At 41.2% G+C, this 27,988-nt stretch overlaps 2 protein-coding genes across 4 annotated transcripts; both read right to left on the reverse strand.

Annotated features, from left to right (window-relative positions):
* Window positions 1–1,037: 1,037 nt before the first annotated feature.
* On the reverse strand, window positions 1,038–14,063 carry LOC137789498 (vesicular glutamate transporter 1-like). Its single transcript, XM_068583160.1, has 13 exons — window positions 13,915–14,063; window positions 7,760–8,012; window positions 7,377–7,495; window positions 7,165–7,279; window positions 6,978–7,065; window positions 6,522–6,608; window positions 5,710–5,846; window positions 5,150–5,299; window positions 4,867–4,999; window positions 3,935–4,045; window positions 3,571–3,698; window positions 3,095–3,164; window positions 1,038–2,915 (listed from the first exon to the last, which is right to left on the reverse strand). The coding sequence occupies exons 1-13, from the start codon at window positions 13,974–13,976 to the stop codon at window positions 2,620–2,622; spliced, it is 1,749 nt and encodes a 582-aa protein (XP_068439261.1). The 5' UTR covers window positions 13,977–14,063; the 3' UTR covers window positions 1,038–2,619.
* A 4,168-nt stretch (window positions 14,064–18,231) lies between these two features.
* Window positions 18,232–27,984, reverse strand: LOC137789661 (sodium-dependent neutral amino acid transporter B(0)AT2-like). 3 transcript variants are annotated; one of them, XM_068583407.1, is made up of 12 exons: window positions 27,929–27,984; window positions 25,384–25,618; window positions 24,870–25,027; window positions 24,344–24,464; window positions 23,821–23,996; window positions 22,201–22,311; window positions 21,872–22,113; window positions 21,458–21,641; window positions 21,154–21,355; window positions 20,645–20,804; window positions 20,367–20,529; window positions 18,232–20,047 (listed from the first exon to the last, which is right to left on the reverse strand). In XM_068583407.1, the coding sequence occupies exons 2-12, from the start codon at window positions 25,601–25,603 to the stop codon at window positions 19,796–19,798; spliced, it is 1,989 nt and encodes a 662-aa protein (XP_068439508.1). In that variant the 5' UTR covers window positions 25,604–25,618; window positions 27,929–27,984; the 3' UTR covers window positions 18,232–19,795. The 3 variants fall into 3 exon arrangements, with proteins under 3 accessions (XP_068439508.1, XP_068439507.1, XP_068439509.1); XM_068583406.1 differs by lacking the exon at window positions 27,929–27,984 and adding an exon at window positions 26,292–26,603; XM_068583408.1 differs by lacking the exon at window positions 27,929–27,984 and adding an exon at window positions 26,119–26,129.
* Window positions 27,985–27,988: the final 4 nt, after the last annotated feature.

The following is a 27,988-nucleotide window of genomic DNA, read 5'->3' on the forward strand; positions in this document are numbered from 1 at the left end:
CTCGGGGCGCCCTCCACATAGACCCACTCGTCTTCCACATCCACTGCTGTGCATGCAGTCATATCTTAGCGATATGACATCCGACTCTGTGTCTCCCTTGGTGTAACTTCTGCGCAGGCACCATCTGGATCAAAATGATGCTTTTTGGGCATTTTCCACCCATAGCGAGGAGCGCGCAGTGGAAAGTAAACACCAGGCAGGCGATGCACAATGACGTGTCGCTTTGACGGCCCTTGGATTCAGGTCCATCAGCGAGTACATCACATCCCTAATGGCCTTCAACTCTGGTGATTACCAATAACGAATGCAGCACGGTTGTTGTTCGTTGACGAGTGTGTGTGCAGCCCTCTAACTGCAGGCCCAGCAGGGCCCTGTTCAGAAGGAGGGTGCGTGTGCTGTGTTTCATAGCGTGTGGTTGCTACTTCCTGATCGGGAGGTGAGTGCACAGATCATTATCACGATGCCTGATGAGATAACCTGATATTAGAGCGTCCAGGTGACTACTATTTCTGGCGGATGGATGCAGGAGAGGATCCCATTGATCTTTAGAGACCAGAGCAGGTCAGTGTGAGTGAATCCTTAAACCAAAATCCATTTTTCTTCTTTCTGCGCTCGTATACCTATGCTCAGTGATCGATACACTGTCTGGAGAGGAGTAGAGCATTATGGGTAACATGAAACCACTGTACCCAAATGTTTAAAGAGCTGCATTATTAGTGCCTGAATCATGCATGAGGCAGAAGAAAGTCGGCTCAATCGCGACAAAACAGGTGCTGAAATGAAAATTTAAAAACGTTGATTAAAAATGTAACACTCGGCTGTAGTCGGGTTTTTTTTCTTCTTTTTTTTAGCGAGACAGTTTATACATCATCTAATAACATTGAAATATAGAAAAATGGAGCAATGCCTGAGAATAAACAGTCTGTAAATTATAACTTAGATCTATAATTATTGTGCAGGAATTGTCACCTCTAGGTTTTATTACACAATGCATGTAGATGATTTTTACATTTACAATGTTTGTTAACAATCCAGAACAAAACATTCAACAAAGAAATAAATGAAAAATGACAAAAACAATAAAAACCCTAACATGTATTAAGTTAATTAATTAGTGAACTATGAAACAGGCATACCTTTCCATGATCTAACACATGGATATTTTTCAGTGCTTAACCTTCATTTTGGGGCTAAATAGATACATTACGACATCTACTAACAAAAGTAAAACAAGTTGCCCGTGTACAGTGAAATGTCATTGTCCATTATCAGCCGGTGTACTGATCTTTAACATGTGTTCAGCTCGCTGCACTATAAAATAAAGCGAAAGGTAATGAAAGTCTACCTTTAAATGAGACTGACTGATTGAGATCTACGTGACGGCTCAACAGGACTAACATAGAATTATACTTGCAATTTCTTTCATTTCAACATTGCTACATAACTGGCACCACACAACGGTCTCGGCTCAGGGTTTTTTGTGCCTTGGCGCTGTGACAGAGAGCAGACACCGGCATGTGTGGCGGGTATTAGGTTATATGCTGATGTTCACACTTAGATAGTCAATTGCTTCCACACAAAAGTAACATCAAATCAAATCAATAAAGCATAAAGTAATTCATACTGAACATAATTCTATTGGACAATTGGAAGAAAACTTGACTTGATAAAAGTGTCTTTAAATAAAGTACCCTGGGTAATGACATTTAGTGTTACACGAGGCGTTTTCATTCCCCAGTTTGTCAGCAGGCAGACAGGTTCGAGGCCTCGTACATAAAACAGTTTTGCACAAGGAAATCAAAATGCTGCATCTATCAATATCAGTATGGGCTATTTAGACTTCCCAGCTGTGTACAGTAATATTTGCAGGTGTTCAATTATTTTCTTAGTGAATGAGTAAACCAATACTACAGAGCAAAATATGTTGCTGTATTGGCACAAGTAACATGCTTTTTCTTAAAAGTGTGCACATTAAGGACAAGACTTAACATTGTTTTTAGGAGAAAAGCTTTTATAACATTGTGTGAAAACCATGTAGAAACCCAGTTTTGGTGAATTTACCTTTGTTTTTTTAACCTTCATTAGAGGGGCATACTTTTGGTTGTGGACCTTTTACAACAATTTATGAGTTGATTTCAAACTCAATAGTTTTTTAAACAAACAACAGAAGTGCGCCGGTGACCAATGTGCGCCGAAAGATTTGTAATTATTCCAGTGAGAGGCATAGAAAAGAAATCCTGTCAGATAATATAGAAATTTCTACCATTATTAGAGTGAATAAACACCAAAGAAAGCCACAGCAGGCCTAAAACACAACCGTCCTCTGAGAAAGATTGCAGGGAGGGTGATGAGTCCTAATACACTCTGACTTAGGTTGTCTGTCACACAAGGTACACAATTGCACACACAAACACACAGTTTACATTGACTAACGTCTTCACCTCCACTGTGGAGTCTCTTTGGATTCAGTTCAGTTATGATAATATAGTCAGACTTGTTGAAAAATGGTCCGATTTTATTCCGCACTTTCAAAGTTCTTCAAGCCATCAGGTGAAACTCCACGCTGTTGATGTACTGTTTCTGCCTCACTAAAGGCTGTGTGCAGAAGATCTGCAGCTTTTATGTTAACTCTTGATCCCCCCCTCCTCCATAAAGGTAATTATTGGTTCCTGGTTGGACATACTCCTCCGTTTTGTCCCAGTCTGAGACCCAGCCTCCTCCTCCTCCCCCCATGCCTCCGGCTCCGTTGGGGTCGGCTGCTCCCTGGTTCATGGCTCCGTAGCCTCCCCCGCCACTTGTGCGATACAGCTCCTCTGTCTCGTTTGCGAGCTCATCCTCATCCAGGATGCCACATTTATCATCACTCGTCTGCTCCGGCTCTGCCCAAGCTTGCTTCTCTCCAGATGCAAAGAGGCCTGCAGCCGCCCAGAGACATGATCAATCCGTTAGATACAGGGTTGTTGCACAGTATTCAGGCTAGTGACAACCAAACTGCAGCAGATTGCACAAAGAGCAATGCACAGATTGTTGCATAATTGAATGCTGTAATGTGCTGGTTTTGAAAAAAATGAGTGAAAACTGAAGTGCTACTGACCATAGAATATAACACCTCCATAATGAACAAGCGAGGCAATAAGAAACACTCCCTGCCACTCCTCCCGCGTCTGTCAAAGTAGGGTGAGAGAAGAAGAAAAAAGAGGAAGAGCATGATGAGCCTGTAAAAAGGCATGAATTTAAACTTAATCTTTGAGCCCTTTGGACCCTTTTATATCAGGTCACAAGGTACAAATCGAGAAACAAATAGGATATAAATCCAAAAAGAATTAAAAAACATGTTGAGTATCAAATTAAACATAAACAACAGGGCTACAATAATATATAATCTGCATGTACAACCTCTAAACAAAACCCAAACAATAAACAGGATTAGTGGTTAGGGTGAGGGCTTAAAGGGCTACGCTCAAATTATTGTGGAATAAACCATGTTAATAACAAAAACACTCCCTCAGACGACACATACATACAGAAATGTATTTTAGCGTGTGTTTTACAACACACACAAGCTCTCACCTTATGCTTCGTCATGGCACCAACAATAAGTGGGCAAACCATACCAGACAAAGTGCCCACACCGTTGGAGATACCCATGAGGATACTAGCATATCGTGGTGCAATGTCCAGGTGGTTGACATTGAAACCTTATGAGGAAGGATGAACACAACATTAGCACATAAATGATTGGAAAGTTATATATTCACAAGCACCAGAAATTGTACATTAATATTTGAGGCGGTTAGGTTAAAAAAACAAGTTGTCCTCCATAAAAAAGGAGCTTATTGATGGGAGCAATGTAGACGCATTGATACAAAATATGACTACTACTACTGCACAGTAACAATCATAAAAGATAAAGAAAAAGAAAACGTGGTTTCACCTGAAATGGCAAAGCCAGAGAAACCAACAGCCATGACCAGGAAACTGATCGCAACAACTTTTGTGTGAGAGAAGCCCACCACCAGCAGCAGCGTTGCCTCCATCCCAAACCCTGATGGAGAGAAATAGAACCAAACGAAGAATAGATTTAACGTGTTATCAGAAAACATTCACGTTATCATGAAAGGTTCTGACATTTTGAAGAGGGGTCAAATAAGGTACTCAGTGTGTGCTTCTTTTAGGTAAGTCTTACTTTCACGTGGCTAGACTACGTTTTCAGTAGTACACATTGCTTTGCTCTAGTACTGGTACTCTTGTCGGCTCTTACCGACTATGTATAAGTTCCTCACAAAACCTCACTTTGCAAGACCATAACTATCCCTGTGCGTCTCAATGCAACGTGCTGATTCAAGTCAACTTAAGTCTATCTGTCCTGTTTACTGAAATGCCGTTGACTGAACAGTAACCTTAAGTTTGCTCAGTACTGACAGCTTCCCACAAAGTGATATGTATACTTCTCCGTTTCACTTTGCTATCGATTCATCTCAAGTTCAAAAATAGCCGACAGAAGCGGGGCTTCTGCTTAACAGTGAGTCATCAGTTCCCTTATGGTGCAACTCTTTTCTCTTTACAGCTGACTACATACTGTAGTTAATCCCACCATTAGCCAATAAGGTACTGCACAGTTTCACAAGACTGAATCAGCCTTCTGACATGCATATATATATATATATATATATATATATATATATATATATATATATATATATATATATATATATATATATATATATATATATATATATGTGTTACATCAGATATGGTGACAGTTTTGGTGGAGAAGAGCTGCTATTAAGAGCACAAGTGAGCTATTTTGGTTGTGTATTACATCTATGCATATCCCTTTCTGCAATTCTAAATTGTCTTTCTCACCTCCACAGTTCATAAGTTTCCTGACGTTAGTGGTGGTCATGATTTGGTTGGAGCGCAAATAGTCAGCAAGTTGGCCACCAATGGGCACGATGATGGTCATGACGAGGTGAGGAAGTGCAGAAACTATGCCCACCTAAAGAGAGATGAGAAAACAATGTGATTATGTAACTGAACCAAACCTGGAAACAGACTTTCAAGAACTTTGACTTAATTCCTAACATCATGTTGTTGGACATTTGGCAACGTTTCTTCTTGGTGCATGACCACATCTGGTTTCTGTTACCTTGCTTATCTCAAACCCAAACACCTCTTCAAAGTATGCCGGCTGGCTGATGAGAAGCAAGTAGAAAGTCCAACTTCTGCAGAAATTTGCCACGATGATGGCATACACTGGCATGGATGTGAAGAAGGCCTTCCACGGCGTGTTGAATTTCTGCAACAAAGAACAAATAAGTTACTTATTTCATGGATTTTGTCATGGAAATTTCTTAAACATAAATGTACAGTTGTTTAACTGGATTCATGACCAATTGTGTCTACTAAAACCAGCACATTGTAATTGTGTTGGGTTGCTTTCATTTTAGTTTACTACTATTAGAAATGGCTCATGACGATCTCACGCTCTTAATCTTCATCCAGGTGAACTTCCGTATTCCTCTTGCGTTGCTGTACTTGTTTAGCCTCTCGTCATTCAAATCTACTTGCAGTCTCGTCCATATGTTAACATTTTACATTGAACACTAGCAGCTCACATTCAGTTGAGGGACATGTAAATAACAGGACACATTAGTACTGTGTTACAGTGTTTGAATCATTTTACTCAATCCTATTCTATGCACTGACCGTGATTGCATGTTGGGACGACTCTCCAATGCTTTCCTCAATATAAGTCCTCTCCTCCTCTGTGATGGTAGGATGGGCTGCTGGACTTTCATAAGACACCAGGAACCAGAAGCAGTACCACATGATCCCAAAGCTTCCTGGAGGGAGGAAGAAGACAGGCAGGGGAAAGAGGAAAGAGCAATGTCAGTGTCTAAACTGGAACGAAAAGGTCATAAAGAACAAGGAGACACGTTGATGATCGCCGCTGCCTCGACATGCACTTGGATTAAATGTTGAACACAATATCTTGAGAACACTGTGAGGGTTTTTTCATCTAGACTCAAGGAACTGATTAGATTTGGTGTTCAAAGGTTACAGTGACCTCACAAAACACACCTGCATTTGACAATTGTAGAAAATAAAAGTAATGACCATTTGGAGACATGGATGTACACTGTATGTGTGAGCATCTGCTATGTTACTTAATCTTGTGTATAGTTGTTGTCATTAACCAGCTAATTACTGTATGACTCTGTTGTCAAGAAAGTAGCACTTCAGTAGCACCTAAATGGCACTTACTTATAGCACTGAGTAGTTTTGCTTTCCTGAGGAAATTGTACTTTCTTGATTCTTGTTGTTCTTCGTTTGTTGGTTCAATACACTTACTGTAAGTCGCTTTGGATAAAAGTGTCAGCTAAATGAAATGCAATGTTTATTATGGCAACATCACATTGTATTGTATTTCACCAAAGATAATGTGTATTTTCCAAGTTATAGTTTGGTCTGAAAAAGGTAGCCCTAGTGTAAAGTATCTATGTTTAACTGTCTCATACCGTAGACGTAGAAGACTGAGGACCATCCTGAGTACTGCACCAGGATCCCAGCTAACGGCATGGCAATCACAGCCCCAGCATAAGAACCTGGATGAAAGAAAATCACTTGTTTATGGCTTTGAATTTATTTCAATGAAACTGTCACTTAACCGTTGACACTTTATAACATGTCAAACACTTGAAACCATATTGCGATTGGACCACATCCGCCGTAATGACAAATAGAGCCATGGGTATGAAGAGAGGGAGACAATGGCCCCTTCACAACTTCTTACCCCCCTATCATAAATGTCTTCTGGACCACAGTTTGTTATGATGATACACACACACACACACACACACACACACACACACACACACACACACACAGACTGAGAAGGTGAAAACAACATCATTTGCTCATTAAAATGCTCTTCAAATTAGCTAATGTATTAATTACAGTGATAACGGACTCACCACAAAAGGCTGTCGTGGCCAGACGACTTCTTTCAAGAGGTGGGGCCCATTTTGCCCAAATGCCATGACAAGCTGGATACGAAACCCCCTGTGAGGTAGGGGAGAAAATCACATTAGGTTACTATTTTAAATAAAAGAGAAATTGAAATATGTCTTGTGTTTGTGAGCAAGCTATATGGTCAAGCACCTCCACAAGCCCTTGACATATTCTGACAAGGATGACACAGCCAAAGTGCATCCGTGCTGCTGTGGGGATGAGCATGTTCAGGAAAGACGTGGCCACTATAGCAAAGCCAAAAACTCTGCTCGAGGAAGGAGTAGAGACAGGAAGAGACACTCAGTATGTATATGAGAATGTACAGTTATCCCTGGCATACAATAAATAGTGAATTAACAGACCTGTTTGCTGCAAACTTTTGACAGATGAACCCTCCTGGGATTTGGGTTACTATGTATCCCCAGAAGAAGGAACCATGGATCATTCCCACCGTTTCTGGATCCCAGTCAAACTGAGCTTTCTGTTTGGACAAATTGGATTAGAGTTCGATCCCTTCAATGCACTGAGGTCATCTGCATGTATATAATATGTATGTGTTGTGTACCAGAAGAGACGGCTCATTGGATTAAGTGGGATAATTATCTCAAACTACAAAAATCAGAGCAATCCACATGCTTTTGGTGGTATAGTGTGTTTCACCAACACTCATCTCATAGATAAAAACTAACGAGATGATCTGGAAACACAACATGAACACTTGCTGTTGTAGACCACTGCCACTCACCACTATGACCTCCTTGTTGTCTCTATAGACGGTGTGGCTGTTGACCATGCTGACGATGGCCACGCCCAAGTTACATCGGATACCGAAGGAGATACAGAAGCCAAAGCCTGAGAGGATGGCGATGATGTAGCGCCTGGGCAGGCCGAAGCATGTGCAGTCCACCACGGGCAACTCCTTCTCCTCCACCAGCTCCGGCCGGCCCTCCGCCGACAGCTCGATGGTCTCGCCATTTTCTTGCTTCTTCTCAAGAGCTCTGTTCAGAAGGGATTAAAAAAAACCCGAATTATTGAATGGGACATGGAATATGTACGGTATTGTAGTTGAGATTCAAGTCAGCCACTTTGTCCTGTAACAGAAATAGACACACTAAACTGTCTGAAGGGGCGGTGAAGCTGTTTTCTTAAGAAGTTCATTTGAATAGTTCAACTATTCATCCTCGTATGTCTGTTTTGTCCGCTTGTGATTTGTTTGGCATGGTTGCGTGGGCTCTCTATCACTTGAATTATCTCAACAGATAGAGATGTTGCTATCAGGACAGCTTGACAAACACACTAGAACATCCTGGCATATGAGAAAAGCACCAGTCCGTGTAGTTTGCTGATTTATTGAACTAAACAGATATTCAAAATGTGCTTAGAGTGCCAGAAAACTGACCAACTCTCAAAATATTTTGAGTAAAAACATTTAATTTATTATTAAATTTAAGTTATTGATTTCCTTCTAGAGCAGTCAGACGGTTTAGAGCAGTCAGACAATCCAGGGTTTTTTTTCTAAACTCAGTGAGAACACATCCTGTTCTGAAGGCTCGCAGACTGACAGCTTGGCTCGATAAAAGATGTTCAGACAATCTTTCTCGCTGTCAATTTGACTGGTAACATCTTACCAAGAGACAGTCGGCACAGTAATCAGTCCGCCTACCACCACTGGAGCTTGCTGACATAACTTTGACTTATCCTGTCTTCTCAAGGTGTTAATAAATTGGATATTGTTGTTGCAGACATTTGTCTCCTGACAGAGCCGGCAGACAGTGAAGAATACAGGCCGAGTAAACTGCTTCAGCCTGGTGCGTCCATGCTCCTCTTCTGCTTCCAAACAAGGTTAACTTTACTCTTTTTCTTCCTCCGTCTATAACCTGTGTTCATGTGGTTGCTGAGAAACCATGACCTCTGCCAGCCTCCAGTCTAACAGGCATCAAATATGTATCTAAAGGCAGCGGGTCATCTATTAAACATTGTAGTGCAATGCTGAGTTCTCACACACACTCAAGCCCTGCAGTCTCAGATGATGCAGCACAGAGCCCCATCACAGCTGTATTTATTGTACATGTGTAGTTTTTCGGACATACATGTAAACGTTAAAAGCAAATATCCCTATGGCCCTTAATTGTAATTCACATCCACCATATAGAGAGGCACATACATGAGAGTACATATCAGTCCACTCAGCCCTGCAGCTTTCAGCCAAAATACAACACCCAACAGTGCAGAGCATGAATAATGCTTGGATTGGGGGATGGGCATGTATTCTATAGACTACTCTATTTTACAGCTGGTTGTACAGGACAGGAAATGTGACCGGGATCCTGGGCTAGAACTTAACCACATTTAAGTGTATTATGACTGACCTGAGTCACTGGGGCAAACCATTAATACCAGTAGCCTACACCCACAGTGCTATTGTGAGCATTCATCATGGTTGGCTTGAACATCCAACAAACGTACTGAAACTAAACAATGTTATCTGGGCAGTAGGTCAGTGTTTATTGCTGGGTCAAACTACCACTTACATTTCAATGCTATTCTGTTATTCATTCAACCTTTATGAAAACCTTGAGAAATCTTCAAAGACATGTGAGGCCCTCATGTTTAATGCTGTTGAGAGCATTTTTAAAACAAATGAAATACACACAAGAAACTAATGAAAAAAAGATTCACATTCAAGAGAAGAGTACTTTGTAAACATGGTTTTAAATGAAGCTTTGTGGTGTAAAATGTGTGAGTCACAAACACTAAAAGCAGTTTTCTCAACTTAAGTGTGTGCACGCATGACTTTAACCCATCACTTGAACAAGCCTATAATGACTATAAGCCCAATTTACTAAAAAACTGATGTATGATGACAACTTGTCAGGACTATTCAAGATGTAACAGACAAAGTTACAACTTTAGGTCACCTCAAAGACAACAACAACAAAATAAAAAATGCCATAACAGCTGTAGAACTATGAATAAAATGTACTAAGTGTCATGTCAAAATAACTAATCACAGCTTAAACTATTATATTGTGTGTCGCCCAGTCAGAGCATGCAATAAGTGATAATGCATGTGCCAAAAGCGTAGAAGTAGGAAGTAACGGATAACTCTTTTGCTGTATGCAAAGCCTCTCCGGGTTTCAATGGGCCGCCATGTGTGAGATCTGTAGTTTAATGTAGTTTAACCATCAGTGTGGTAAACGTGGTTGATGTGATCACAGTGAATCTCTTTTGCGTTATGACACTGATCCTCAGGACGACCAAACCAACACTGACACCACTTTGTGTTTTAAAGGAAACTGGGGGAGTGTGTGTGAAACTACACACCCACTGACCAGCAGCCTTAAATTGTGTAGAGAAAATTAAAAACTGTGCAATATATATATATATATATATATATATATATATATATATATATATATATATATATATATATATATATATATATATATATATATATATATATAATATTTTCTTAGTGTGCATTGAGTATAGGAATTAAGATCTAAAGACAAACTAACAAACTCTCTTCCTTATTTTATATGATATTTTATGAACATTAGCTATTTAATTTCAAGATCATATATATATATTATATATATATATAACATGGTTTTCTGCAGATTTTTCATCAGATGTTTGATGATGCAGAGATTTAACACCCATCCACGATCTCTTCGTTAGTGCAAAAACATGTTTGGATGCTGCATGGTCAGGATGAAGGACAGCATCATTGTGACACAAGCCTCACTCATTGTGTTCATCCTGCTCACGTAGAGGCCTTTCCAACTCATTCAGAATGGAGGTTTACTCTCTCCGCTGTGGGCTGTGTGGGATTAAGATCCTCACCGTACTCTAACCCTGTCCTAAACCAGAATGTCACCGCTCTATCAAGTCACCAGGAATGAGGACAATAATACTTCTGGAATAGCAGGGAAAGAACAGCGCCAGGTGATCTTTAAACAGCCGTAATGAAGCGCTCTGCATTCAGGAGATGTTCTTCCCATGGTGACTTAAAAATGCATGGATGTTAAGTGAGAAAAAGACATGCTCTTTGTGTTCTTGCCAACAAACCTTACCAGAGCGCTTAAAATCAGTAATCAGAACTGGGGAAATAAAAGCTACAGAATTATAAAACATATAAGCCGTATTAGTTACTGTAAGCAGAGGTTCTAACAGTCTTCGACACTGATCAAGTATTTATGATTCTCACTCTTGAATTATTAATAACTATGGCTCTCTTGGACTATTTTTGTCTGGGCGGGCTTCTGTCTTCCTTCTTCCTGTCTCCTCTTCATCTCTAACTCTGCCTTTTATCGCCAACTCCCCTGACTCATGCATCATCTCTCACACAATTCGCAACATTTTCTTCTTCTTCTTCTTCTTCCTCACCAGATTATTTCACAGTATCCAGAGAGCGTCCACATGGACTTTTCATTCTCTGCAATGCAATGGCCAACACGCACAGCACGTATCGTATCTGCTGCAGTGACTTTTCATGTCTAGCCCTGAGTTAAAGAAAAGCCGTCGTAATCCTCACAAGCTACCCGACGTTCTCCCCGTTGCCCTCGTCACAGCCCGAGGAAATGTTTGGGGCGCTTCTGTGAACCAGTTGACTCAATGAGAAAAGTGCTCAGTTTTGAATCAGGAAAACGTGTCAGAAAGCTGAATTCTCGTGACCTATTGTGCTCAGTGAGTATTCCTGGTTATGTTTTAGTTAATCTCTTAATTCATACGTCAAGGACAGATGTCAGGGCCGGCCAACAGCTTGGTCCAACAGCTTGGAAACATTGATCGGATAGAAGAGAGTCAAATAACTGCAGGAGATTGTTTGAAAGGTGGAAAAGCAATTCAGAGTGAGAATGTCAGAAAGTCAAACAAAATAAGTACATTTGGAGATCATTAGATAAACTAATCCATTGATTCTTCTCTAAGAGAGAAAACAAAAATCCTATTTTAGACAGTTATACGAGGGGCAATTCATCTGGTAAGAGCCTCAGGAATGAGATGCTGGAGGAACCGAGGGGAGTTCACAGTATTTATTTGGAAATATTTTTTATAGAAATTATATAGTAATGGATTCATTAGTGCGTCTATAACTATTTTTGCCAAACATCCTCTTGTTTAAGGTTCTCAAATGTTTGAATATGAATTTTCACTTGTTTTAGCATTATAGTAAACTGAGTATTTTAAGGTTTTGCATGGTTGCTGGTCAGATATTGAGTGTCTTAGCTCCTTCAATGAGATCTAACTCTGTTTTGTCTCCACTTCAGGTGATTTAAATACATATTATAAATAGCTTAATAGCAAAGAACCGTAGTTTAAAAAAGGGCAGAGTTAAATAGATTAAAACAGTACAAAAGTAATGTAGAAGAACGAACAGAAACAGTAATCTACAGGGTCATATGCTGGTGACCGGATACAGCTCCATACACAAAACAAAGAGTGACAAAGACTCATGTCGCTCCCTCTGAGCGCCCGTTAAGCACGTTGCGTGCAGAGAGCAGCACCGGGAACAGGCCGGTGCGCGTTACGCACGGCAGCGCGGTGCCACGTGCGCTCCACGGAAACGAAAGCATTTAGGCCGCTGCGGGCACTCTGTCGCGGGCTGAGTTGCCTAATCCTGGCTGTGAGATGCCCTGAAGGGGAAGGGGGGGGGGGGGGCTCGATGACTAGCTGTCGGGCTACTTAAGCAGGAGAGAGAGAGAGAGAGAGAGAGAGAGAGAGAGAGAGAGAGAGAGAGAGAGAGAGAGAGAGAGAGAGAGAGGTGTCCAAGGTGTGTGTGGCCTGCAGGGATTTACGTGGGCCGACAGCTTGGACGAGCAGAGGCTATTTCTGGAGAGGATTTAAGTGTTTAGACGCTCCATCAAATCCCGAGAGGAAGAAAGGGGAATTCATCAATACCGTCTCACGTTCAGATATCTATCAGTGGCCAAACTCCTTCTGACTGCCTCACGTATTCTCCGCATGGAAGGTGTGTCGCCCTTCTTCTTCTTCTTCTTATTTGACAACAGGACTGTTTGTGTCGTTCTCATGAACTCACTTGATTTCATTCCGCCATGTGTCTTGAGTCTAAAGTCACACATGAAGTAAAAAAAAAAGTAGAAATGTCCCGTCAAGTTCCGCGCTTGTCCACCTTCACACGTTTGGCTGCTCAGCTGTTGAAGCCGTTGAGGGTTATTGAAGGTCCTGTCCTGTTCCTTAAGGTGACACGTGACAGGCCGCGCATCGTGCTCGACGTTAAACACAAAGTCACTCTCATTCAATTTGGTAAAACGGGCAAACGTAGCCTACTTTGTGTAAAGTGAACACAAGTAAATACATTGCCAGACACACCTGCAACCCCGCACACGCGTCCATAATTTAACAATGCGACAGCAATGCAGAAATACAGAGGAGAAATTAATCCAGCCATCGATCCAACGCCTCGTATTACACCGATACGACAGTTTCCAGGCTAAAATGAAACCTTCATTGTCTTTGATTGTTTCTCTGGAACAAAGGAGAAAGACACTTTGGAGACCAATTTAGGTTCCAATACATCATGTATTCAGAAATAATCTGTGTAACTTTTCTTCATAAACTACTGCATGAAATCAGTTGTTTATTTCGTGACGTGCTATGTCTCATGGGACAGTTCGTGTAGCATATAGAGGGACAGATGTTGTGCCAGGTCATCTAACCCCACACTAATCCAGGCCTCTGGACACCTTGATCTCCAAAGGAGCAGTTTTCTCCTTCTTACCACACATTACTTGTAATACAATCAGGTTTTGAAGAATGTAGATTGTCGGCAGTATTCATTGGAAAATATGAACTTTCTTGTTAACATAACAAGACAATCACGCCTTTAGCTTTTCAACACGTTCTTGTTGTAATTTGTCCCAGACAGATTTTACATACCCGTATATTTTCCCGAGAGTCTTGGCTGCCGCGACTTTAAACCTGTCCGGTCGGATCTCCATCCTCACGACTCCAGGATCCGACCAATGTGCAGTATTTGCGCGCTCCCGACTGAGCGCACAGCCTTCTCCTCTACTCCCTCCGCCCCGTCCTTCTCACTCACACATACAACAAGAAAAACTTGATTTTACTTGATCGCTGGACTCCTTAACCCGCAGGTTTGTGCACCGGGAAACTGCAGTGGGCGACACGGAGGTTTAATCTGCTTCAAACGCCTTTATATAAATTCAACCGAGCAAACATTGTCTGTCCCTCGTTTGCCAGAGTTCCCAATGTCCAAATGAACTTCCTCACTCTCGTTGGTCTCCGTGGAGGTTCAGGGCGCGATGGAGGCAACTTTCGACAGGATCCGTGGCCAAACGGGTGTCTCTGGCCGTGGTCCTGAAACCAGATTACCGCTGCCTGCGCGCTAATCTCTCCAAGTGTGTGTAGTGAGTGGAGTGGATGGGAACATGTCACTTCCTTCCTCGCAGCCAGCCGGTCGTTTTAAGCACTGACTTTTCAAGCACCGTCTATTCTTGGAGCGACACACGACTTGAATGGAGACAGTCAGAGTAAACACCGTCCGACCGAAGCTCATTACCAGAGTCCCCGGGTCGTGAGCTCGGGAGGGGCAGGCTGCTCCCGGGACGCTGCCCTCGTGCATTCTGGGTGGGATTGACGATTATTGGAGTTTAATTGACATGAGATTAAAAGATCAGCAGTAATAGAAAACTAGTATTTTAAGTTGGGTTTTTGTGGTTCTACCTTTTAGTCTCAGCAATGCGTCATGCACGCGCGTCAGCAGAGCTGCCACAATTTCTAAAAAAAAAATCTAAATAAAATATGAATAGCAGAGATCTGCTTCAAATGTCAGCCACTTTAGTTCATTTTACATACTGATATGATATATTGATGATTTATAATAATAATTTTAAAAAAACGGACGGAAAGGTCAGTTTTATACTTATATTATTAATATGTGGTGTGCAATCTATTGAAAAAAAGTGTCTAAAATAAAAATATTGCATTGCAGTTACGTATTTTCCCTTTAGTCCAACTACATGGTGTCATATTAATATGTTCAAAATGTTACTGAATGCATAACTTTAACCATAACATCATGAGAAGTGGTGCACCTGTCATTTTTGCATTTTGATATCTAAAACCTGGAGTTGAGTCTGTAATAAAGGTCCACGAAAGAAAAAGGCAGTGGACCATTATTACAGAGGACATGTAACATGTCCCAGGTGTAAATAAAATAATCAACGATGCCTTAATTCCATTCAGCTGGATCAGTTTCAGGGTCCTGGTATCAGTTCACTGTGAAGCTCATAGGACACTTAAATAGCAAACAGCTAGCATTAATGTTAGAAACACATTATTCTAATTCAATCTGATGTGGTATATCAAGGGAATGCAATTAGAAATAAGAGAGACAACATTTCTTTAATAACTGGACAGTTTATTTTTTTTCTAGTGTACCATACCGAACAACTATAAGGCTGGCCGATATTAGACACGATGCCGAAAAGATCTAGTTTAATGTAGCTAGTGTACGGCTGCAGTTCATACATAAGGTTGTGTTGCAAAGATACATATTAAAGGCAGATTTGGTGGTGTGTGAGTGCAGTTAAAGGAGAACAGGTCAGGAGGTCGTAACTGAAAGATTGAGCAATTGCAGGTGGAGATACTTCTGCTATCCCGTCACAGGACTCCTCCGTCTCTATTCCACCACTAAATGCCACAGAAAAAGTCCCTTCGTTTCTAGAAGGCCAGAGCAATTTACCTGCAATAATGTCAACTTTGATGTGTTTACATTTTGGAAAAAAAAAAAAAAACATTCAATGAACTACATTCTAAAGTCTCGCACCACTCGCTATGAGCATTCAATATCAGATACAGCTTTTCTCCAGATCTCTCGCCGATATAGTTCTCAGAGAGTGAGAGGAGCGGAAGACGGGAGGGAAGGGCATGGCAGCGGGAGGAGGGGACAGGCAGGGTGGCACAGAGATGATGGATGGAGTGTCCGAAAGCGAGCCGTAACCAGGTCTCTGCACATCTACCACACTGGAGCCAGCAGAGGCGTAGAAGAAGACGGGGGGAGGGTCCATGGGGTCTATGGTTAGCTCTGTGGACAGATAGACAAGAACCGCTCTGAAAAGTTCTAGATATTTCCTGGTAACATTTTAGCTACTGTGTTAACACATTTGCTGTCGTATTCTTACTATTCTAGCTACACATCGTTTATTAGTGGCTCCAAATTACGGCAAGCAGGAAGTGCTTCAGTTCCAGGAAGTCATTTTGCCAATCCGTAAACACAACACAGCGTGTTGATGTTTAATAACCCAGCCTGCCTGTAATGCTTCACAGCAAACGATACCCAAGAGACGAGAGAGGAAAAAGATCAGATGTTGACAAGTCCACTCGTCTCCGTGTGTGTCTGTCTTTCAATCTTTAGCTTCCTTTTATCACTGAGAGAGAAGTGTCTCTGCTCACAGCTGTCACTTTTGTTTTAGTTTTCTCTGTAGTGCCACTTTGTAGTGAAGGCAGATACGATATCTTTATTTCTTTTACTGACAGTCCCTGAAGGCAAGTTTCCTCAAGTGGAAGACCAAAAGACGCTCTAATGCAACACTATTTTAATAAAACTCTATTTATCTACCCAAGTCATCGTCAAGCGGGGTGTGCAGGTACTGGTGTTTGGTGTAGAACTTGTTGTAGATACAGTACACTGCAGCCATCAGAGCGAAGGTCCCCATGGACGCAGCGATGAACAGACCCACTTTGGCATTATCTTTGTCCACATGGGAATCTGTGGAGGCACAACGACCCTCAGTCAGACCTTTACCACCCAAATTATGTTTTGCAGTTGTACTGAACACGTGTATTGCACTTACACGTCCGCTTTGAATTTAAATGAGTGGTTTCCTCTTTTCTGAGTAGGTCGTGGATGTGTGGAGGAGGAGGAGGAGGAGGGGCTGCCGGGGCCTGATGGGCGTTGATGTCCTGCTCGGACTGCAAGGTACTCTGGGAGCTGCTCAGTGGGAACGCCATCAGCAGGCAGAGAGCTGCAAGGCCCGCCATGTGGGTCATCCACTGGTACGGCTGCAAGTGAATATTAAGATGCGTGCCAAGAATATAATCAATGTGAACAACAATAGCATTTGTATCTGAAGGTTTTCTACTTGTTTTTGTTCGATGCCTTCTCTCTGGTGCCAATTGTGGAGTTTAATAATAGTAAAAACTATATTGCGGTTCTTTTTCATGCTCTACAGCTTGTTGTTCATAGTTATACTTTCAAGTATATACAAAAACTAAATATCTATACTATACACACAAAAGCACTTCCACTCAAAGGCAAGTTAGACCATTTTAAAACTGATCTTATGACGAGTACTTACCTGAGGTCGAAGCGAGGGAGTGTTGTGCGTCTCTCTGCCGGGTGTTGGTCCTGTTCTCTCTGCCTTTCTGGCACACTGATGTGAAGCTGCATCCAAGACAACCGGACTCCCCCGACGCCCGATATTTCCAAGAGCACGCCTGAGAGTATTCTTCCTCTCACGCATGCACACATGGAAATGTTATGCCGAGTCAGACAAAGGGACAATTGATTGGCTTTTTTTTTTCTCGCAGAGGTTCTGCTTTGGCAAAGTTTAGTATACTTTCAAATATTTTCAGGTTTAAAATAGAAACAGAGGGCAAGGGTTGTGTGCCCATAACAAGTGTTTTTATTTTATTGAGGTTGTTTCAATCACAGCCAAAGTTGTGATTCAGAAAAAGAGCAATTTAACCAAATAAGCTGAACTGTTTGTTGTGTTTGCTGGTCACACAACGTAACGGTATTTATTCAGCAAAACAATGCTCTGATACAAGTGCAACAGAGCTCCCTGCTGTCACATAAATGTACTGATTCAATTGCATATGATTGTTATGTCCCAACAACTACTATGCAAAATCTAAATATTGTTAAGAGTTACAGCGTTTGTATTTGTGCAGGATCATATATTCATTTATTTCATTTTTCTTAACATAATTGTAGTATAAAGTTTCAAAATAAAGAGATGAGAAAGTATCAGACACAACTCATAACCACGAGTAGCCATTTTAGTAGTTCAAAGAGACATTTGATTGGCTCTTCTGATCAATATAGAACACTGTGAACAAGTGAATATCTGAGAAAGTCTGAGCAATGTTTAAAAGCTTCAGCGGACGTCAAACAGTAAAGACGCTTTCAATACAGTCATGCTAAAAGAAATGGTTTATTGACATGTCAAAAATATATTACATTTTCTCACAAATTCATTTTATGCAGACTTACAGACCACATAAACAATTTAAAAGAAACAAAGTCGCTCTAGTCTGCCATTAAATCTCAAGGCACTTTGTTTTAGTTCATATATAAACAATAACATGAGTCCATTCATTTTGATCGTAACCCACTGAAAATGTAAAATAAACTACACCTTTGTTTTCAGAAAAAAATGACCTTGAAAAGACAATGATGACAAAGCATTTAAGAATAAAAGACAACATTTCATAAAATAAACACATAACTTCTATCTTACACTACTCTTCCCTCTGAAGTAAAACAGTACTTTGTCAGTTTCGTGGCGTTGTTCAACTCAAAGGTGCACCTGCTTTCCTCCTGAAGCTGAGTTTAAGAAAAGAAAAATGTATCATGCAAATTTACAAATAATAAAAGACACATTTCAATTACATTTGTGCTTGAAGAGTTTCTACAAGTACTTTATACATATTTACATTATAAAAAAGGAGTTAACCTTAATATTTGAACCATGCCATTACTTGATAAACGGCTGTAGTAAACTTTCATGTTCAGAGTCCGAGTTGATAGTTTCACCAATACAACAAGAAAAAATAATAAGAATAAAATAATCACAGAAAGCTAAAGAAAAAAAAAGAAAGAGTGCTCCGATGCAGTATAGCAGCAGTTGGATTTCAGGTTGGTTTGAACAGATGTCGTTAAAATACATACATGTGTAGTAAGAATTGTCGTATGAATTGCAGTTTGTTCTGTGACATAAAGTACACCTACAATAAAATAACACACTGTAGACCCACAACAGGGACGGTGTTTTAAGAGCTGTAAACATGGCGAGATGACTTCCATGTAGTGAAAAGCAGTACCACTGTACCCAACAGATGCAGTTAACCTCAACACAGCTGAACGTACTCTTCCTCGATGTAACAGTCTCATGAACGACTGGAGTTGATCCGTTTCCTCTTACAGCATCTTCCCTTCACTCTCTGGCCGTCCTGATTATTCCAACACTGAAGTAACATCCAGCGAGAGCATGGGCGCAGCATCTGACTCGACTCCACCGAGCAGTAGAAAAGTGTACTGCGCCTATCGTTGACTTACACAGACGCCAGCATTTTCCATTACAATTGTAACATTCACTTGTCTGGAAAAGAGTTTGATTTAAAAGTTGGATACGTGGACAAGTGAACTCTCCGTAAAAAAACAAGAAATGACGGGATGTCTATGGGTTATAATAAGAACTATTATTTTTGCTCATTTGGACAACAACTCTAACAATTAACAGACATTATACCTTGTATTACCAAACAGCAACTTGTTTATTTCATATTTTTGATAAAAATTGAGCTTGTTTGAGCAGAAATCTCTTTATTGTCCTTTGGACTTAATTTAAGTAAAATTACAAATAATTTAAAAAAAAGTGGAAAAGCTTTTAAATATTAAAATAACATTTGTCCCCCAAAATCAGTGAGATTCAATTGTCCATTAAAACGGCTCACTGAAGGTACGATTGCGTGTCGATGGTCCATTTCCACTGTGTAACATCATGTCCAGTGTTCAGGAAAAGGAAGCGGCGGTACCGTTTCTTTGACTCAGTTCAGACATGTCGGTCATAGGAGTTTCACAGTTGTCCTCCGTGCTCACGATGCGGTACTGACCGGCAGTCTCTGTGTCTCTGGCTGTTCGCTTTGTCCTTTCCTGCAGAACGGCATGGATCAAGCCCACTGGGACGGGCATCATAGCGAATATGATCAGTAAAGCCAAAACAGCCAGAGCCCAATCTGGATAGGCCAGGTACTTCTCGGAAGCCTGAAGAAAAAGAAATCAAATAATCACTTCAAGACCTTAAAACTATTCTGCTTCTCAAGAGAGAAATACCCCATCAAGGCTTTGATTCAGGTGGGAAAGTAGATGTGGAGAGACCATGCTGTAGTTTTTAAAGGCTGTTTGCCTTCAACATGTCTTGCTGTTGATGTCATAGGTAGGGAGGAAAATAGTTTTCAGACTCTAGTGTACTGAACAAACTGCATGAACAGAAACAGAAACGCACCATCTTAAATAGCTGGTTTTCTTTTCAGCATTAACATCTTACGGTTGTGCTCTTCTCATACAAAACAATTATCCATACCGTCTCTTGGTTCCATGCCAGATAAGTGGGGCGTTTGATGAACATGCGAATGACGGTGGCACCCAGCAGCCCCAGCATAGCAAGCAGGCAGATGTATTTCCAGAGGTACTTGTAAATCACATGGGGACGCCAGCCCAGCATTGCCTCAATGTCATCAAGGAACCTTCAAAAACACAGTTCAGAAACACGTCACTTGTGTGAGTTTACCACTCAAACACTGATGAGTTGACATCCACGTTGAATTTAAGATTTCTAGAGCTAGGACGAATAGATCTCACCTATCAGCTCCATATAGCCAAGACACACTGAAGGTCTCAAAGACCACCACAATGATCAGGGGCAGAGTGGCGGAGTAATCATCGAACATCATCACAAAGTAGTTCCCACAACGCTGGCTGAAGAGCAGGCCAATGAGAAAGCCTATGATGCAGCTGAAGACTGAAGGAACATCAACATGTCAGGGTAAATAAAGCACAACTTGCATACGGTGATCAAGCACAATGGATACATTTGTGGATTATTCTGAATAACTTTAGAAGGAACATTTATTCATTTGGCTCCTTCTCTGCTTAAGGCGTCAATGAAATCAGCAGATAAGTGTGAAAAGACCATAATATACTTTTTGGGCAAAATGACAAGTGAGGTAAGACTTCACTGTCCAATAGCATTTAATGGGAAACATACAATTCTCACTGACAGTGTTTGGAGCATTGTGCGAAAAGTTCAATCTCCCCTTAATAATAAAACTTTATGGCTGAGGTAAATAAAATAAAATAATGGTGTTTACCTGTGAATTTGGTCTTGTTGTTGGCCAGAATTTTGAAGCGGTCCGTGAGCGGGGCGAGGATGCCTTCCATAGTGCCAAACATGGTGCTGAGTCCCAAGTTGAGCAGCATGAGGAAGAAAAGCGCGGACCAGAAGGGGCTTCCAGGCAGGAGGGACATGGCCTCTGTGAAGGCAATAAAAGCTAGGCCTGTGCCCTCTACTCCCTGAAACCAAACAAGACGGTCAGCTCTAGCTTATAGTACAGTACACAACATATATAGAAAAGACAAAAAACAATAAAGTTAGTCCAATAACTAAATATTTACCTGCTGCATCTCTTTTTCCGGATCACAGTCTGTTAAATTGCCAGGGACCTTATTTCCAAACTTCTTAAACCAGTCCCTGTAGACCTCGAGTGCCACAGAACTGGGATCGGAATAGTTGAAGCTTGGCATCAGGTTTACGTCCACATTACTACTGAGAAACTGCTCTGAGAACTTCTCCATATTACTAAGAAAAGACAAGAAAGACAAAACACAACTGTAAAGATGCAGTTTATGAATGAGTGAAACAAACTAAGTCACTGAGATGTGTCGGATGCTGACCACAGAGGGACAAATGCAGGGAGCCCACTGTGAGGGACAAATACATTTTCCTATAATGGTGACTTTCAATTGAGGTCATCATGTTGTTGTTGTTGTTTATGCATAGCTCAACATATATACTTAGATTAAGCATACCTGACCACACATTCCAGTGCCTTGTTTTTGGCGCGAAAGCCGAGCACAGCAAACACCACCAGAGAGGCAAGCACAGACGTGAGGAAGTTAATGGTGGCGACAGTGAAGGCATCACGATGGCAGTTGTTGTTCTTGGGATTGTAGGAGGAGTAGGCGATAATGGACCCAAAGCCAAGGCCTAAAGCAAAGAAGACCTGTGTGGCTGCCTGCCGCCACACCTGAACGTCTGCCCAAATTTCCAGCTAGAGATGCACAAAGAGAACAACGTCAAGAAAATATTCATATCTGCCTCACTTTCCTCCACTTAACCAGACATTTTATGCAGATACCTTTGGGTAAAACATGTAGGTAATTCCATCCATAGCCCCATCCAACAAGAGCCCTTGGACGAGGAAGCAGAACAGCACAACATATGGGAAGATGGAGGAGAAATACATCACCTAGGACAAGGAATCCACAGATGTCAGTTAGTTGGTTTTGCATGTGCACGTGGCACTTTGGGTTTTAAAAAGACACGAGTCTTCTGAACTGGCTCCCTATTTTTTTCTTAAATTGCTTCGGCAAATTCCCTATTTTTGTATAAACTGTCTTGTAGTGAGTTCCCTGTTTAATCCTATAAATTTTGCTTATATTTTCCCCACTAAAACTTATGTTTCATCTCATGGTAAAGTGCCGGTGTGCAGCATTTCTAGTGATTTGTAAGCAAAAATAGAAAATACTATTCATAATGTTGTTTTCATTATTATATAATCACCTAAAACAAAGTATTTCTAGGAAGGAGCCTACAAAGGAGTTTCCCTTCAGGGAAATGTTCTGCAGGAACGTGAGCCGCAGCGTGCCAAAGCGTGGTGCCGCCAGCGGCCGTCTGACTTCCTTTGCTCCTTAAGTTGAGGTATCATGGTCCGGACGGTGAATGGCATTACCATGGCTTTGCCTCGACGATGGGCTTTGCTGCAGTCTTGAGAAGTGAGGACTGAGCAGAGGGGCGTTCAGCTGGTTGCAATACTAGATGCCACCACATCCTACACACTGTCTCTTTAAGTGTGAAGCCTGCTGCTTGTCATACACTGAACATATGGCCTTTGCAATAGAGATGATTAAGTCATTAATTGTGTGAAACACCGGATGCGAGACTAAGAAGTGTTAAACTACCCCTCAGATATTTGCTTTAACATTCCCAGTGAGTCTTTCTTGCCACACCTGATGCGGTAGGTTTCCTCCAAGCAGGTTTAGATTCCTGTTTGTTAAGTAAACATGAACCACACATGGTGACACATCGCAATACAAATGGTAGAACTTTGGTTAAAGGTTCGTCTGAAAAGCTTTGCTATTCATTATAATGTATAGTTTATACAGTATCAAATAAATGATTTCATTTACAAAACAGCAAAAACTTTAAGACAGAAGGTCAATGTTGCTACTTGAATTGGGTCAACCTCTAAATCAAACATTCCAGAGAGATTACGTCACCCGCAATAACCCGAGATCTAAGCCCAACACATGACTGGGATTTGACCAGAAATGTATCAAAACAATGTAGCACAGGATACAGTTTTGTCATTACGTCACTCTTTTTCATGAAGGGGTTTGCTTCACAAACGTTGGGTATTTAACAATTCACTGTAACAATAATCAACCTATTGCCACGGTTCAAATGTAATATTGTGTTGAGTGAAAACAATGAAAAAATCTTTCCAATACCACACCGAATATTTCCAGCAAAGTTTCCAACACATATGAACCATCTGACTCTTAAATGTGTCATAACAAAAGATATACAATCCTTAAAACTGTAATGTTCAAAGCAATAGCTCGTCCAGTAACTGACTCTACTGGAGCACCTGAGAGCTGTTCAACATCAGCAAGAAACACCACATCTTGTGAACAGCACATTCAGCTTCATTGATAGTCAAATCAATAGCAGTAGCTGCAACAGACCACCCCGTTACCTTGACAGAGGACTTGATGCCCTTGAACATTCCCAGGCACACGATGGTCCAGGCCGCCAGCAGACAGCAGATGATGTAAGGGTTGAAAGAGCCGACCTCATCAATGGAGTCTGTGACATCCAAAGCTTTGCGGTACCAGAAATACGATGTGGAAGAGCTCATTTCACATTCTTTTACTGGTTTAAAAAGAAAGAAGAGATGATTAATTACTAGTCTTACATGTGACGCACAGCAAATACTTAAAACCTCATCTGCCCCACAAAGGAGAGGAGAGCCAAGTTGGACGCTAACCCAGCTGGGACCTGAGGCTCCTCCACTAACCAGAAAATGTCAAATGTCATCCATATTAACTGTCCAGAGAATGTTTTTGTGTTGCTGCCGTTTAGATTCCTTAAGATGCAAATTGAAATGCACGATAAGCTTTGGTTTTGTTTGTCATGGTTTTTTTTGTGCTGCAACTTGTCTCCAACTGCATTAAGTTGTACATCCCTTGTGTTGCATAACCTCAATGTTGTGTGTTTACCTGTTACATTCCCCTGTTTTGGACACTGATTCCAAGGTAAAGGGTACTGGAACGAGTTCCCAAGATAGAAAATACTCCACGCAAGGATCACATTGTAGTAGAGGGCCACAAAGAAACACACCTGCGGACATTTGAGAACAGTATTATGAGTTGATAAGAAAATTGCTTTATGTTTTTTAAGAGTAACCGTACTCTTTATCATACGTCAAATAAGGTGAAACTAAAAATGTGTATATGGTTGTGGAGCCTTTCTACAGCTGCATGCTGACAATTGAGATAAGAGAGAAGTGTGTTTTATCTAGACAGACAGACAATAATGCAACAAACGCAACTGAAACTACTTGGTAATTATTTTGCCATTGCTTCCTCAAACTGCACTTTTCTAGACATTGTCAAAAGGTGTGCTGGCAAACAGGAAATTACTGACTGAAGCACAACATAACACCTGGTATACATTTTACATCATATATTGAACAGGCTAATAGTATAGCAAGGTTGGTCAATCATTAAACCAACAGTATCTTACCACGCAGCTGGAGTAGCCGATGCCCGCCAGCCGAGGGGAGATGTACCTCCACACTCCGATGCTGCCCTGTCGGATGGCCTGACCAGCTGCCAGCTCCAGGAAGAACAAGGGAATGCCCACGACCAGCATCAGCAGCACATACAGGAGGAGAAAAGATCCTGAGGAGAAGAGGTGACCGGCACTCAGTTAACAAATGAGCACCCCAATTTGATACTTTGAACAAAACATAAGGAAAGGAGAAGCAGCTGTTTAGTTCAGTTACTTATAAAAACAACTTGTTAAAGTGTGTGAACTGTGTACTGCTCATTTGGAGGTAATACATGTTGGTAGTGAATGCATTTACAGGCATGGTCTTTCTGGTACTCTCTTTCATCAGACGCTCGCCCTGTGATGATGACGACGACTAATTAGGCCACTATTTACTCTGCACCCACAACATTTGTGTTGGGTCCCATGGGAAAACAACATGTCCTGTGATAGCTATCTAACATGGATGACAATAATAGGCACTCACCCCCTCCATTTTGATGGCACAGATATGGAAACCTCCAGACGTTGCCAAGCCCAACACTGAATCCCACCTGAGCCAAAAAATACTCTATTTTACTGTTCCATCCTGCTCGAGCGACAGGCTCAGACGAGCCCTGCTGGCTGTCCTCGCCAGCAAAGCCGTCCATCTCAGATTCTGTGGTCCCGGTCTTGTCATCATCTGTTGGCAGCGGCTGCTTCTCCATCTGATAAAGGAGGGGCTAAAACACACACAAAAGAAAGACATCAGTCAGAAAGTGGATCGTGAAGGACACATAACCCTGCATTGATTATGAAATACTGTGGCTGATCGTTCATGACGATCAACAGTTATGCTGTTGATTCATTATAGATTCATGGCAACTTTTCCTCAGCGGAATAATTGTTTTTAGGGATTCTACACAGTCATTTGGGTTACAATTAGTAACCCAATTAATTAATTCAACAACCCTGTAATACATCTTACCTTCATTGATATCTACATGTTCTGTTTTATATAGTTCATTATGTTTGAGTCTGTAGTGGTGATGTTTATGGATTGAAATGTGCTACAATAAAGAATAATGTATGATGTATTAAGTGTTTCCAATCATTTCTATCAACGAGGATTTACAGGAAGCAATGCATTGGATTAATGAACTGGCACCTGCGTGTTCACAACATCCAGGTATTGTATGACGGTCCAATACACACATGTCCTCGCGCACTTCACCTTACTTACAGCAGTTAGTCCCTAACGAACGTTGACGTCATTTCCCCTTTTAACCACACTGTCAGTGGCGGCATCTGACGTTACAACATGGCCAAGTGAAGTTAGCTAAACCCACGACCGGCTGTCTTTGTCTCGACCCTGTGAACACATCAAACGCACACTGCTCGTACACTTTAACTGACCTTGTCTTCGGCAAAAGTCGTACACGAAGAGGTAGAAAAACACCGGAAATGGCAGAAAAAACGGAGAATACCGGCAATAATGTTATATTCTTCGGTCCGTTCAAAAGGAAGATAGGAGCACGTGTGGCTGCTGTTTGGTCTGTCACTATGTAATCAACCACGTCGCGAGCGGAGTTATTCCTCTGTTCATATTTGTCAAATTGAATGCAAAATTATACTTTAAGGCCAATATATAACTCTATAAAACATATATTAAATCAGACTAATGTGCGTTGAAATTATCTTATCGCCCGCGTGTTCTCGCGGCTAATTGTGAGTTCGTGTGTTTGTTTCTTCCGCGTGACGTGTGTGTGGCTTACAATAAACCGCGCCCCTACGACGTAGTACATGCTGCATTCAGGGGCTGCAAGGAAGTATCTTGTTGCGAGCGACTAATAGTTATAGTTATAAGTTAAACTATTAATTATGTATTATCATCTATACATATATTAACTGTCTACAAAGGCATATACAATATTCAATCCAATACCAATCTCCCCCAAAATGCATAACATTAAATTATAGAAAACCAGCAATTTATCATTTTTGAAAAGCTGGAAACATTGTGTCTTTTTAACACCAAAAATCACTAATTATTAAATCAGTTGACGACCGTTTCCCGACAAAATGATTGATGGTCTCTTCAGTATAACGTATATAAAGTAGAGCTGTGAAAATTAACGCGTTAACTCGCTATGATTAAATTACAAGATTAATGCATTAATTTTTTACTCAAGTAAATTTACTTCGTTACTTTTCACCACTGCTATGATTCTGTCGTGAAAGGGTGGCTGGTGCTGTTGGCATTTTAGATTTATTGCTCAAATCTACAGCGATGTGAAGCGTTTAGCTCGTTTTAAATACTCCTATGGATTCAGTCCCGACGGCTCTCGTTTACACTGGAGGACCATGAACGCAGCATGAGTACAAACAAGCATCCTGTTAAGGTTTAGGCTGTTTTCCAACACGTGTGACTGATCTTGCAAGGTTGAACCCCTAGTTTAACAGTGAAAGTGGGACCTCACCTTCTTTTAATATTTGTCATAGCATGGCTTGTTTGTATTTGACATGTTGACAAGGTTGATGGAATAACGTTTAACCATTTGATCTACGTGTCATGGATTGTCAAACATACCACGTGGACAATATATACTTTCTCCACCACACCTACAAATGATTTTAGCATTACTAATTCCCTGTTCTAGTTCATTTTAGTACTGGAGGAATACACGAAATGCGAGGCTGATGCAATAGTCGCCCCCGCCCGGCCATCGAGCATGGTTTTCTGTTAGACTGGAAACATTTCACGATTCATCAACATTTTACACCAGTGTATCTTCACCACATCTATCAGCCCCATTTTACTATTCCTCAGAGTCCACGTTGACATTTCTCTGGACTGCAGCGCGTAGTCACACACACACACACGCGCGCGCACACAAACACACGCGCGCACATACCAACACACTGTGCATGCCACGTAAGCTTGTGTTTGAGGGAAATAAAACGCAGTCTACAGTCACTATAAACTTATTATTAACGTATAATACATGCACTTGGAAATGTAGTCATCTAGTTATCAATAAGTGAACAAATACCTTTAGGTATGAACTGATAGAGATCCTTGAGAAGATTTCAGTGTCCTCAAAGTAAAGTCA

Source organism: Clinocottus analis, unplaced genomic scaffold (assembly GCF_023055335.1).
Source record: "Clinocottus analis isolate CAN_PGR_092001 unplaced genomic scaffold, fCliAna1.0.p SCAF_19, whole genome shotgun sequence".
In the NCBI taxonomy this organism is placed as follows: Eukaryota; Metazoa; Chordata; class Actinopteri; order Perciformes; family Cottidae; genus Clinocottus; species Clinocottus analis.